We start from the raw sequence: 15,246 nt of genomic DNA on the forward strand, positions 1-15,246 counted from the left end.
AGAGGAAGAGACAAAAAGAGTTTGTAGGTTTGATGAAATATTTTTCCACAAATATTGAAAACTCGTGAACTCTCCGTCATGATGAATTCGCAAAATTTTGTAGACAATCAGCATTTAGCAATCTGCCTAGGCATTTGACAAAATGCCTAACACTATTTGCCTGCGACAGCTATAAAACTTGGAAAATGAAGCAATCACTGGGAGAAAATTGTCGACCAGTGAGAGAAGGGATTTTTTTCCAGAATGGTCTTCGAACCTCTATTTTTTTCCTCACAAAATTAACGGAATTAGAGGTGTAGCATAAAGTGGTGATAAAAACCGAGTGATAAGAGCGTGAGCGGTAGCAGCTACTTGGGCGTCGATGATGAGAGAGCGAGAACGAAATGAGAAGTGGTTGGCAGTGGTCTGAGGAGAGGAGAACTCAGCCTTGCTAGGAATGGTCGGAATGCGTAGCCGAAGCCGGCGGGGGAGGGGGAGCGGCGGAGCGACGGGGAGCAAGGTGTAAGCTGCGCAGTTAGCAGTGCGCCATTTGCGTGACGTCACACCCGTCAGTCAGCTGGACTCCTGAATGTGAACAGCATCAGATGCGTTTCTGTTTGTAATCTACTCCCCAGCAAGAACGACCTTCCCACTTCGTTAGCTGTTTCGTTTCGTATCGTGCGACGTAAAACACGGACTCATTCAGTCCCAGTTATTTCCTCGCTCCGCGATTACCTCGTCAGGCTCCCTGTGTTTCGTGTCAACGTGAAGAAGTTAGTTTATTTTGCCGGTAACACCCCATGCCCCCACGTTATCTCCGCGAATTTCCTACTTTCTTTATGTGATTGTTCCGTTCACCGAAGCCGCATCGAACTTTTCGGTACTCTAATCTCTCCCTCGATCCAACCCGCCCGAACAAACCGGTTGGATTTTTTGTGATTTTGAAATCGTGCTGTGATCTTAGCGAAATGATTGTGTTTTGTTGTTGATATTTTGTTGAATTTTGATACTAACCTAAGTGATCGGTGCTCGGGTGCTGATAAGGATCTAGTTTGGAAGCGCACTGCTTTCGCTCATCGGTTTTTGTTGTTAGTGAATTGCTCTAGCGTTCGGGAACATGGATCCACCGCCTTTATCCGAATTGGATCTCAATTTCGAGCCGCAGACCCGTGCAAGGTCCAACACGTGGCCCTTGCCGCGACCTGAGAACTACGTCGAGGATCCGCCATCGATCAAGTGCGAGGAAGTTGATAACTACTATCAGCTCGATATTAAAAGCCCCAACGTGGTCGGAGGGCCTTCGATTCCGGGGTTACCTGGTGGTCAGCTCAAGAAAAATTCGAGCCGGCGAAACGCCTGGGGTAACTTGTCCTACGCCGACCTCATAACGCAGGCGATCAGTTCGACCCCCGAAAAAAGACTCACATTGTCACAGATTTACGAATGGATGGTGCATAATATACCGTATTTCAACGATAAAGGAGATAGCAACAGCTCTGCAGGATGGAAGGTAAGCCCATTTTCCTGGTTTTAAGTACTTGAGATGTTTCTTCTTTTCTCCACGTGCGCTTGATTTCAGGTCCTCCTCTAGCCTCTTATCACATTCTGTTTTCAGTCGCAATTTGTGACGTTATTTATGCATCGTATTTATATCGTCTTCTCCGCCACGAAAGAACGTAACTACATTTCAATGTTGCCAAATTTCCTCTCGCTAATCACAATTTTAGCGAAAGAATGTTGAGCATTTCTGACTGTACATTTCACTGATTTTTCATCTGATCTCATACAAAAATCAGAAAAATTTTGAACTAAAATCGCAGAGGTGCACTCTTGTAAAAAACGAATTGTTTGAGTCAATTTTGCAACCTTGGAATTGAGTTACGTTCCTTCGTCCGGAAAACAACGATTCATCATTACCTACCTACCGATCGTGGTCATTCCTACAAATTAATTTCTTATGTGATTTTTCATCCCCTCTCCAGACTGATTTTCCCTCTCAAAAAATAGCCACGAAAAAAAATTGGGAGATTTCAAGCTCTCTCATCCCAAAGTACATACTTAAGTGTTTTTACTCACTTCAGATCTAAATAAAAAATATGTCCATACCTAAGTAAAATGGAAGCTGATGACATTAGATGTCACACCAAAATCCAAACTCCTATTTGCGACCTCAGGAAGTGCTTGAGTATTTTTCCTTCTTTCAACTTTCTGCAGAATTGCAGGTGAGTTGATGTTGTCCAAAATGTAGTATGTGGGAGGGGCTCCCCCCTCCCAACCCCCACTCGGACCGCAACTAACAGACAATAATAATAAAGAGAGGGGAGGTCATGTCCCCTACTCAATCAGCACACGTAGGTGCTCGTAGTGTTGCAATTGGCTCTAGCTAGAACATCGAATTATTTTCAATTCAAGGAGACGCTGTGATTAAAATTTTTTGTGTTCAAAGAATTTTTACAAGAAATCGTAGGTATCATGAAAAAACATTTAAAGTCAAGGAATATTGAGATTCAAGAAATTTTGTCATCTTGTAATTTGCACCTGGAGTCGTCTTGTGCCCATGAAGTCGCTGTCTCCTTGATCACAGAACCTTTGTACAGATGGGTGATCTATGAGATCAGGTTGATAATTTTTGTACTATTTAACTTGAGTTCCCGGTTTACCTTTTGGCACGGGCCCTCAAAATACTGATTTTAGGGTTCACTATTTAATCGCGAATAGGTACCTACAGTTTTCTATTATCAGTCAGTGACAGTTCCTAGGTTATTGCAGGCAGGTTTGCCGATTTTCAAGTACCTGCTGGACTTACCTAAGGATAAACAGCTTTTAATACAGGCATGACTGAAGCTCCATGCCAGCTGAAAGTATGATGACGCTGTTTCTTGTCTGTTATCTTTTTCTCGTAGATTCCAAATCGTAAGTTGTTACTTCCGGCTGTTGTCCTAACAAAAAAACACGTTGTTCTCCCATCTCTTGGTGATTCAGAAGCTTACTCATTTTTTCAGTAAAAATTTTGGATGATGGTCAATCTTACCCTTTGATTTGTCGAAATTTACGGAAGTACCGCTCATCAACTTGGGCTCAAGCTCAAACACGTGTATTTTTCTTTGTTTGTTTGTTTTTTTTTTTTTATTCGGTACTATTTCCACGTGCATCACCAGTGGTATTAATTTTTTTCCATCACTGTGTGTCAAAATTCCCTTACTTAACTTACTTAGTCGTTTTAATTACGTACTGAGTCCTAGTTTTTTTTTTCTGAGCAGCCAAGATGAAACGTTTTTTGCTACTAACTCGTTATGTGCTAAGATGATTTTCTTCAGCTTAATTGGAGCTTTGATAAAAATTATCTCTGCGTTCTCAGCCTTTTTGCGCCTTGCGAACTTTAATTAAAACAGAGGATATGCGTAAAATAATTAGACGCATTATCGCTAAAGAAGTCTTCTGATGGAGAGAATCCATGGCAAATGGACTTCTTCCATTTCAGAGCAAAAAATTAAGTACCTAGTACCAATAAATATCGTGCGGGTATTGATTTTATTTGGTCTTAGTGAGATTTTATGCGCAAAAAGCACGGACTATCATAGTAAGACGGATAGTCTCTCATGATTTATTGGTAATTATCTCGAGTTGGTAATTCTCTTAGTAATTCTCTCGAAGAGAAGATTATTTCGAGTACATAATGACGGGCCTAGATGAACTTTTCTAAATTCAAGGCGGCGACATCGTTGTCTTGTTTTATTTTGATAAGCAAACGGAGAACATCAATTTTATGTTTTGAATTTTCTCTATTCGCCATTTCAATGGATTGTAGCGAAAAAGAAAAAGAAATATAAATAATAGTCGTCCGGTCCTCCTCACATAGAAAAAAAACATCGATTACCGAATGGTTATACCTAAAGGTTATGTTCTTTTCGCACCTAAGCTTCGGGGTGAGAGAAGTTGATTCTCTCAAAGTGGAAATCGAAGAAGGAAAGACATTTTTAATAGTTTTTCGGGTATATTCAATTTTAAATCTTAAAACGAAATGTAGAAGCTGAAAAATTATACTCGTGAATGTTTATCAAAAGATCTAAAAAAAATGCAAAGCCAGTAACGCCGGATCGACCAATACGTCCCGTTCAGTACTTTGGATGTGCAAAATTTCAATTGTAGGTAACGCGATAAAAATAAAACCTATCGGCTTAAAATACACCCCGAGTATATCTGCGTATATCGATAGCCTCATTGAAAAACAACACGTGTCCGTGCTTAAATGTAAGATAGCGAAGAACTAGGTCAATTAAGCCTAAATTGTCCCACTTCTGCGGAAAGCGCACTTCGAAAGAGAGGTTTTATTTATTATTTTACTTCAAACTCAATAACGTTTTTGCATGGAAGGTGTTGATGTTGATAAGTTGACGTAAAAAAAAAAATTCGCGAACGGCTTTAGTCAAGTTACAATAACCTCCTAGAAAATGTTCGAAAAAAGGCTATAATCTATTCGCATAGGTACAATATTTGTACATGTACCCATCGGCTGCCTAAGCTACCTTCGTAGTAGGTGTTTAAGGAGGTACCATTTCTGGCTGGAAAAAATTCATGCGCCATGAGTTTCCAATTGTGCTTAAGTGATTTTAAATGTCTGAAAAAGACATAGTGTTTTCTCTTTGCCAAACGTAGTCCAAATAATGGGATCGATCTATTGCGTTGGGACTATTGGCATGTTAAGTATATCTACCTCTTAATTCCTGAATGAATAACTACGTTTGTATCTATGTGACGTTACTGGTTAACTGTCGCACAATTTGGAGGTAACTATCTTAAGGGAGAGCACCTCATCGTCTCGTAGTTATCGGACTTAAGTTTGAAATATGGAATTACTATTTTAGAAGTTCTAGACTAGGTAATTTTTGAGACAATCTGCAAACGCGTGCTTTTATGATCAAGCCAAAAATTAAATTTCTCAATGTAAAATAAAGGTATTTTCTTCCGATCTATCGTCTACCTAGCCATCGTCTTTTCTAACATCGTGTATCCGAAGTTCACTTCGATGACCTCGATGTTAACTGCTAGAGCGAAATCATTTTGCTAATGCACTATTTAAGACTATGCACGTAAGATTTGAATGCCAGAAGTGACCCCTTTTGACGGTAAAAATGTCATCGGCTTCGACTACCAACAGTAAATTCGTCAGGTGAGCTCCCCTTTCAAGACCTTCGTGGTCCCGTGTGCGACTTTTGGAACTTTTTATTTGACAAGTCGAGCAATTGGGCTGAACTTTGACAACTTCCATAAGCAACGCAGCTCTCGCAGAAATGCCCTATCAATTTCGCTTCGATTCCGTGCCCTAGGCTCTAATCAGAGTTGCCTTACAATTTTTTTCTCCTCGACTATCGTAAATTAAGTAGTTTGGATCGTCAATTGAGGCAACCCTGGTCTGGGCTCCCGCGAAGCAAGATTAATTAAGTCGCTCGTTGTTTAATAGAGCTAACTCATCTTATCAATTTTTCATAAAACTCATGCCGCTAATACCTCTGCCTAGCGTTTTAATTCTCCGCGGCGTATGTGGAGGGGAGGGTGCTTGAATATGGATGGACGGAAGAAGAGAGGATGAGGCAATAGGATCAAGAGGAGCGAATGGAGGTGGGATATCAGCATATCTTGACTTTCATCGTGCAAAATATTTTGCTCTTCAGTTTCTGTAGCCGAACTTCGCATTGTTTTTACGAAGCGCTTTTTTGTGTGTCAGAACGTCGCACTCGCGAATTAATAGCCCCCTTCTAATTTTTTTCTGTACGCATTTGTTTTTATTTTCATTGAAGTGTTCTAGACCCGGATAGTCCCTTCGGAAGACAATGCTCCGTGTCCCTTTTTTTTTTTTTAGAGCGTCTTTAGAGAGTACTCAGATGCAATGAGTTTTACTCTTTTGGATGGTATGCAGGGCAAACGTCATGACCCTCTTTTTGGTCAAGAAGTTTCATAAAAATCCCTAAATACCCATGTTTCCTCAACTATCCCCAAGAAATCCGTAAATCTTGCAAAACCGTAATTTTTCTCGCACAACTCTGACGTCAATCGGTATATTGATATGTGATATTTAAATCGGATTGGCTCGTTTGAATTTTTCGCTCTCTAAAGGCAGTACGAAATACAAAAATGCTGGCCAAAAAAGGCGAAACCACGTTTCTCGCAGAGTTTCAAAATTTCTCCTCGTAGGTATTATATTTTTTTGAGAAGAAACAAGCCAACTTCTTAGCTGAAATTGTCACACACTGAAAAAATAGTTACGGGCTATATAGGCACACCGTCCGTTCCGGACTCTGAGACTAAAAGTTCCGGGTGCTGGAGCCGTAGCTTCACGGAAAAAATTAAATTGCTAATTTAACAATTAAATTTCTAACAACAGTGACTGCAATATTTCAACGTAGATTTCACTACACAAAAATACTTTAACCACCCCCCGTGGTTATATTAGCTTACAAGTAGCATTTTTGTGTTGTGAAATCTACGTTGAAATATTGCAGTCCCTTTTTTTAGCAATGTAATTTTTTCCGTGTTCGATTGCTCCAGGTGCTACGCCCGGAACTTTTGGCCTCCAAGCCCGGAACAGCCCGTGATTGCGGCTTCCACAGTCGGAGTTTGTTTTCAGTGTAGGATATTCCGGATTCTTTGGAAAATCCCCAGATCCCTAAAAATGCTGACAAATCTTTAGATCCAGGCATAAGTCCTCAGATATCGGGCCACTGAATAAGACTCATCCCCATATCCGTAAGGTGACCGGGCGATGATCGCTGCGAAGTGGGAGTGGGGCCCGGCCGGCGAGAATGGGAGATCCTGGTCGAATCATGGACTGCGACACTTTGTCCGAGTCCCCGCGAGCCGCGCCATGAGCCGCGAACTCGGCTGACGACAGAGGACGGAGGCAGAGGCAGAATCGAAGGAAAGTGTCAAAAAAAGTGATGACTGTAGCCTTGACTTGAACCTGCTTCGGTAATGATGCCATTCTCGGCACTCGCCGCTCCGCCACACAGTGGATCTAGTCCATTAGAGAGCTCGGACATGACATTATTCACTAAAACTGAAAATTTTCGTGTTCATTTTATCGTATTTGAAATTTTAAGGGGTGACTCTGAAAGAAAATTTTACGAGGAAACCAATGGAACCATTTTTAGAACCTCAAAGTTTTGTATAAACGGAGTTAAAAGTGTTCAAAGTTTCCAAATTTTGTCCGACCTCTCATATTGGCTCGACCCACTGTGCGCCACGCGGTGTCGCCGTCGTCGTCGCTTATGCAACCAGATTCCAGTCCCACTGCCACTCGGCAACCCACGGCGCACTGTGGATCGAGTCAATGGGAGAGGATTGGAGAGGAATTTGGATACTTTCAAAGTTATAAACTCCCTTTATACAAAATTTTGAGATATTAAAAGTGGTTTCATTGGTTTCCTCGTGAAATTGTCTGCTGGAAGCACGCCTTAAAATTTAAAATGTGACAAATTAAACATCAAAACTTGCTATTTTACTAAAAAATTTCATGTCTGACCTCTTCTATTAGTTTTTCCACTGTGCGGCAGCCCGGCTACCAACAACGCTGCCAGCTTACCCGGTCGCCAATCCAACTCCTGTCTTATGCACTTCCTTGCTAAGAAAAACGCCGTATGGACATTTAGCTGTTGCCTAAATTCCTTCAATAAAAACGAATTTACGGGGAAAATTGTGATTATATTTTTTTTAAAATTTTTCAGACAATTTTGTCGCAATTTAATCCAAAATAACTAAAAATTTCAAAGAGAAATACGCATAACTTTCCTCAAAAATACATGTTTTAGCCGAGGGAATTTGGCGACTCTTGAATGTTCATGCGGCGTTCTTCCTTAGCGCGGTAGTGTAGTAATCCATTGGGGAATGGAAATTAAGAAGGAGTGCTGCTCCGATTAAGAGACCGATAAGACCGTATTTGAAATTTCGCCGTTTCCCTCGCGAAAGAGCGTAACTGCTTTTCAATGCTGGCAAATTTCCCCTCAAAAATCACTGTTTTGCCAGGAAAATTTTGGGCATTTCCAACTAAAAATCCCCCTGATTTTTCGTCTTTCATGTAGAAACCAAGAAAATTTTTGGAGAAAAATTGAATTGTTTGAGTCGTATGACGCCTGAGGGGCGGATCGCTACGGGGGTTGGACCCAAAGTGTTCAACGGACGTAGCCACTTCGCAATGAATGAAATGTAAGGGTGGAATCCATCCTAACTTTGCCTGGAAAGAAAACCATAACTGAAATACTAGTCAATCGGGGTCGTTATCTCATTGTCAGTCTGCGCTCACATTTTACCTTGGACCTATTCTGACTTAAAATACCGAATGCAAAGAGGTCAGCCGGAGATTTAGTTTCGCGAATGAACTCCTTAATAAGGCACTTAATTTTTAATCAAAATACTCGTTTAGTGTCATCACTTTTTTTTAATGCTGAGGGTTTGCCGCTTAAAATGAGTTAGTAAATCCTGCCGGTAGCGGCGGCGGCGCGGCCGGCGAATACCTGATTATTCCAACGGCCGGTCCCCGCTTTTGGCGGTCCCAGTAATTCAGCAGCTTAGACGATTACGTAAATTTGTGCTGAGGATCGATTAAATTTTCGGTTATTTGCAATTTTTCAATGGGTTCGTTATTAAAGTCTGGCTTCGAATATAATTCGTGTCTATAGGCAGACATCAAACATGCATTTTTGAAGAAAGTTATTCATTTCTCCTTGAAATTTTCAATTTGTAAGATCAAATCGCGTACAAAATTTTTGAAAAATACTTAAAAAATTTCCAGTAAATTTGGTTTTTATTAAAGGAAAGGCAACACCTGATGGCTCAGACGGCGTTTTTCCTTAGCACAGCAGTATTGAATTGATTTAGTAACATGAGGTGAGATCCAGTCAACTTTAACTCCCATTCGGAGTGAAATTAGAGTACATCTCAATCCGTCAAACTCTAACAGTTTTAACTGACCTAATGAGTTGCTCCTAAACTCGAGTCTCGTTCACTCGAACTACGAGATAATTAACTATACTTAAGTAGCTTCACTACAAGAACAAAATATAATTATTCGTAACAATACATCAGAGACAACAATAAATTCAGGCAATCTAATCTGATTAGGAAACATTTTGTCACCAGATGATGCTTGATTAACAACTTGGTGAGCTAGTCTAACGATGACTGATGGCGAGCAGTTTGCCAAGCAAGTTGGTTAAAATAGATATTTCTTGCGAAACAGATTGCTGAGCCCTGTGGCCATCAGTCATCATTACACCAATCTGCGCGTGGACGCACGGGTAATCTAGTCTTACCTCAACATAGAGAACTCTACGAGCGAAAAATTCCAATTCTTCCACTGAGCAACTCTGTTCACCGGGTCCGTTCGATGATGCTGCTTGATACCCTGGCGGGCCGAACCCACGAAGGGTTGAAAATCCAGGCCAAAGAGGAGCCTTCCCCACCCGCACAAGGCCCGCCCCGATAAAATCCCGGATTTTTGGAAATTAACCGTGGCCAATTATGCAAAAGACACAATGCGGGACCGGACAATGGTATCCGGGAGCACAATCGGAGGAGAAAGATGGCGCGAAGCAAAGTAACAAAGGAAGGGTTCCCCGACCCTTGTTTCGGCTTTTCGGCCCTCACTTTCCCTTTTCCAAGTAGCCGATTCACACTCGACGAGACCTTTGATCCGGCTCCAATTCATCAGGCATCATCGTTGCGGGGATCTCCCGAGGATAAGCTGCACTGGCAATTTTACAAACTGTGCATCGCATTACTCCAGAAATTATACTCCACGCCATGTCGAGATCTCATTGAATAAGCGATATTTTGCACTAGGAAAATATATTACACACTTGAATGTCCAATGTGCATCGGAAGGACGCTCACTCAAGTAGATTCTTGGTCATCTTGCTTTGATATTGGAACACTGAAAATAAAAAGTTATGGGCTATACAGACATATCGTCTGTTCCGACCGTAGAGGCCGAAAGTTCCGGCTGCTGGAGCCATGGCTTCGATTGCTCCGGCTGCTAAACTCGGAGCTTTTGGCCTCTGAACCCGGTCTATATAGCTCGTAAGTTCGGCTTCCACGGCCGGATTTTCTCTTTTGTTTTTTAGTTAATCTGAAGATTGGCGGTGGCATTTTTTGTGTTATAAGGTTGGCTGCTCTTTTGGGCCCAAAGAGCTACATATTTCGACAGATCCGTACTCTACCCACGTAGGTTCTCTAGGCTAGGAGGCATGCCGCACTGAATGCAACAAGCCCCTGAATTTGCCATCGAAGGGAGGTTAGATTCCCCATCCAGTGGACTCGCTCCCGTGGCGGCATGAACCCCGTTATTCGACAACACAACGTCGGTGTCGCGTTATCCTCTCTTCCGGGTGACGATTGGCAACATTCACGCCTAACCCTTGGCTCGAGGAGGCAGTACAGTTGGCTCTCGGATCAGACCTGTCAGTTTACGTAATTCCTCGACTGCTCCGGCCGGTGGCGCCTTGAGCCAGAAAATTCTTACGCCAATCGCCAACGTCGGTCAGGCCCCGATCAATCACTGCAGGCCTCTTATACTGCACTGCAATGCTAAGGAAGAACGCCGTATAAACCTTAATTTCCCTTGATAAAATATGTATTTTTGAGAACATTCATGCATATTTTTCCTTTAAAGTTTCAGATATTTTAGATTAAATTGCGTACAAAATTGTCTTAAAATTTTGAAAAACGATATTCGCAATTTTCTCAGTGAATTCGGTTTTTATCAGAGAAACTTGAAAACGTCTAAAGGTTCATGCGGTGTTCTTCCTTAGCACGGCAGTATAGTGAAGACGGGATGATAAAAATGTTCGCCTGCGTTTTACTGGTTTTCTGATACTGACCACCAGAGAGAATTCAATGGCAAAAGCGGAAATGGATTACGGACTGCCTTGGGCAATATCCCATGTTTTAATATTCGGAGAGCACAACGAAATTTGATCCAACTTCAGGGAAATTCGACGCAAATTTGATGGGATTCTGACACAGTTAGGTCTAGTCCATCATCACTGCTGCATTAGAAATTGGACTGCATTTTGCAATTTGGAACTATAGATTCTAGCTCATCTGAAAAAACACTCATATGCTTAGGGAAACTAATGGCGCATATGTTGTTTTTAAACCGGGCCAGAATTTATAGTTCCAGATTGCAGAATGTAGTCTAATTATCGAATAAATTACTGAATGCGAGTTAAGAACACACTTTTTTGAGTTTTTGAAGCATTCCTCTACCATTTAATTTCTCTCCGGTAATCGAACCGCAAGGAGAAACCGGAACGATGATTTCTGCCTCGACGCGACGTGCTTCATGCTGAAAAAAATGTCATCAATAATTCACCTCGTTAGCTTTTCTTAAGAGAGAGAAACGCAGCGATGACCCCCTCTATCGGAAAAACTCAAAATATTTTCCACCGTGAAGTGGCACGTGGAGAAAAGGGGGAACGCGAGAAAAAGAGAAAACAACCAACAGGAAAATGATGAGAAAGTGAGTACCTCAGCAAGGCTCGGTTGCAGCGAGCTTTTCAAAATGAGGACTCGTTTCCACAGAAGATGCATAGTTTGCCAATTCCTTTCCTCCATGGAAGCATTCTCACTCTACGACAGAAGGCACTGGGGAAAATGCCATTGAAATTTTTTGAAATTTTCGCACAATTTTCATTTAGGCGTTATTGTTCCTCATCCCTCGCCCCCTTTCTCTCCCTTGTTCTCCCCTCCCCCTCCTCTTCTTTTCCTCTGGTTGTTGTCGGAGACGGAAGGGAAAATCAGAGCACCTACATGGAGAGAGGTCAGTACGGACAAGTCGGGTATTTTGAGGTTAGGCCGGTCATAAAGCTTTTAGGGCCCCAAAGAGCACCCAACATGTGAAATCAAGTAGTTTAAAATAAGTTATTGTTTCAATTGTTACGACCCGCCATTTTTTGTGAAACAAGTGCTTGACTTGTAGAGGAAACAGAGGCGGATCCAACAAATTGGCAACATTGCCATTTCTCCATTTAAACCTATGGAAATGTATCGACTCTTGGAGGGGCCAGGTGCTCCGACAAGAATCGATTATTCCGCGTGGCTTTAAATGGAGGAAATCCGGTGTTGCCAAATTGCTGGATTCGCCTCTGTTTCCTCTACACTAGTCCGAATGTCGATTTCCTTTAAGTCGGGCCTGAATTTGTCGCACCCCTCAAAGGCATCCGGGAAGGTCCATAGACCCACAAAATCAGACCCATCGCAGGGCAAGTCACAAGCCACTCGGGAACGCGTCTCTGTTCCGGGGAAGTAGGGCAGCGGCAATTAGAGTTCGCGTCGCGGATGACAAGCTGTGCGATAGAATGTGGATATTTTATAAGGGTTTTAATGAGGAAAAGCGTTGATTTTCCAGGAGTATTTGGCAACAACTCGCGTCGCGGATGACACGTAGCGCGACAACGTGCGTTGCCGCCGTCCAACGTCGACGCGGAGATCTAGAGCGTCGTCACTGCACCTATCACTCCTCGATACCCCTATTTCGGTTTTTTTTTTCTTTTCTTTCTTTTTTCTCCGTTTTATTTACAAAAGCCAATAAAACTCATTCATTCTTAATCTAGGAAAGGCGTTGAAGGGGAGGGCGATGGACCGTCTGTAGCGAAACTGTGACGTAGCTAAAAATACACACGAAAAATTTCCGTAGAGCATCGATCCGCGAACAGTACAGTCACAGGTAGGGAAAATTTGGCCCTAGGCGAAGCCGAAAACGTCAGAACAAGTAGGAAAATTCCCTCTAAAAAATCGGGAAAAATTGTGTATACTTGCTTATGTATACGGCAAAGTGAATGTTGCATCGCATGTAAAGTTTTAGCTTACCTCCTAGCCGGATCGTAAAAGCTCTTATTTTATTGTTTTTTATTCATCCCGTGGTATCTCCAAAGTCAAGGAATTTTCTCATAATTGGCCAGAGAGATTTTGAAAAAGTCAGAAATTTGGAATTCTACTATTTTGTGGCTAAAGTTTGCAAACCTGGAAACAGCAGTTAAAAAAAAAAAAAAGAAAGAAAACCCTCGATTTTTTTCTTGTTCCGATGTGCCAGTGTACCAATCATTTTCAGTGGGGTGGTGTAGGATCAATTAGCAATTGTATCGATTCGACTCGAAATTCTGTCGTCCTGGCTTGATTAGTACTCAACGAACACAAATTCGTGTTGATCCCAAGCAGACTTGATGTGGAGTAAAAGTGGCCATCACCGCGTTGTTTCTGATCCATCCAAAATGTGTGTCAGATCAACACAAATGGAAAATTCGCACCAAAAATGTTAATTGCTTCATCTGAGAGTGCTTATTGAGCCGAGCTAGCAGTATTTTTATAATTTGTTCTGATTAGGGAAATTGTTGAACACAAGATTTAAAGCGAAAAAAATCTACCACCTCGTGACGTCATCAGGCGGCATTTCCCATTTAAACACATGTATCTCAGTAGATTAGGTCATTTCGTCTTATCTCCTCCAATAATCGTTCAATTTAGAAACCAAGGATATCCTTATGTTCACAATCAGTTCCCTCAGTAGTTTCCACCTAGACATGAATTGCATCAAATTTCAGACACCTGCAAATTCTCCTTTGTGTCTGAAAGAAATGCAACTTCAATTTTTTTTTATCCCAGTTCGAACCGCACGTGGCGTGATTCCTCTCCGCTCAACTCTCACAACCAATCCAGATTTTAGACCATCATACCTCTCCCTCATTCCCTCCCCTTCCCCCCCTCTCACAAGGGGCCGAAAGGTATACCGATCCCGCTTGACAGGGCCTCCGGCAACGATGACGTGACCAGTGGCATGGCGTGCTTTGCGATATATCGATTGATCTACCATTCAAACCTATGGGAAAGGATCGATTAGCAAGGTGTTTGCAACGAACACCTCAATAATCGATTCTTTAGCATAGTTTCAAATGGAATTCCAGCGATAGTCGATTATCACGCCACTGGACGTGACGCGATGGGCGACGTGACGACGGCGGTAACCACCGCTGGTGCCGAATGGCGTGGCGTGCTTTGCGATATCGACGGTGAAACTACCAAACCACGTATCTCGTTTGCGGTGTTTAAAAATCTACGCTCGCATTTTATTTTTTTGAGGTAGACCAAATCAATATCATTCCTTGAAATTTTCACAGAATTTTCTCCGCACGAAGAGGAAAAATCACAGAAATTTTCAAGACTGGACGTTAAGTAGTTTTTCATTTAAAAAATAAAGTATGACAGGAAGTCTGCGACGTCGCAAACCGAGATACGTGGTTTGGTAGTTTCACCGTCGATATATCGATTAATCTACCACTTAAACATATGGGAAAGGATCGGTTAACAAGATGTTTGCAACGAGCACCTTAACAATCGATCCTTTACCATAGTTTCAAATGGGATAACAGCGATAGTCGATCATCACGCCACTGGACGTGACGCGACGCGACGCGCGACGTGACGACGACGGCGACCACCGCTGGTGCCGAGTGGCTTTGACGAGTTTTATGGTCGAAAGATGAGCTGGGGGTCCATGGTCACCGATAACAGGTCTCTGGGTCGCGCTCCTGATCGTGGCGTAACCGCAGTTGCCGTAACCTCGTAAATACACCGCGGAAACTTGATTTTGCACGGCTATGCGTGTGAGATCTGGCAACCTGGTAGCGAGCTGCGTTGCCTTGCTCTCGGGATCGTCCTGTTCTGTCGTGCTTAGGAAGTGAGCGGTATGTCCGTAATTACTGCGAGAGTGTAAGTTTTTAAATTTTCACCTGAGGTTGATCTGCAGTACTTTCGAGGAAACTTCGATAGTCGATCGATCGATTGCTAATTTCTGAATTTTTAACACTTTTTTTCTTCCCAACAATTATTGAAAGGCGCATCATGCTTAAACACGTCAGTAAGATTTGAAGGTACGTCCCAAGTGATTATCGCAATTCGTGAGCGATTTGTGATATTCTTTTGGGTGGAGTTATTTCAAAGAGTTTTCTGGCAAAATCTTGGTGCACAAATACGTAACATGCTAAAATGTGACGTGATTTTCTGGAATTCTTGGGATAATATCCGAAAGTGCAGAAATTATTTGTTGGTAGATCGAATATAAAATCTATAGATGGCTGTAGGTTCCACATCTGGAATATAAGCCAGTAAACCAACAGAAGAAGAAGAAGATTATAAAATCTTTATAGAAAAACCTGTAGAATCAGCTGAGGTATCACCAAGAAAAAGAAACGTTCAAACAAAAAGCGTATGAGGCTTCCT

The 15,246-nt window shown here is 42.1% G+C and overlaps 1 protein-coding gene across 1 annotated transcript in view; it reads left to right on the forward strand.

The window, feature by feature from the left end:
- Positions 1–463: 463 nt before the first annotated feature.
- LOC109037412 (forkhead box, sub-group O) overlaps positions 464–15,246 on the forward strand; it is a gene marked incomplete in the record, with an annotated part of 147,655 nt that continues 132,872 nt past the window's right edge. The window contains 1 exon segment of the mRNA XM_072300499.1: positions 464–1,489. Coding sequence (XP_072156600.1) covers positions 1,097–1,489 — 393 coding nt within the window.

Source organism: Bemisia tabaci, chromosome 5, assembly GCF_918797505.1.
Source record: "Bemisia tabaci chromosome 5, PGI_BMITA_v3".
In the NCBI taxonomy this organism is placed as follows: domain Eukaryota; kingdom Metazoa; phylum Arthropoda; class Insecta; order Hemiptera; family Aleyrodidae; genus Bemisia; species Bemisia tabaci.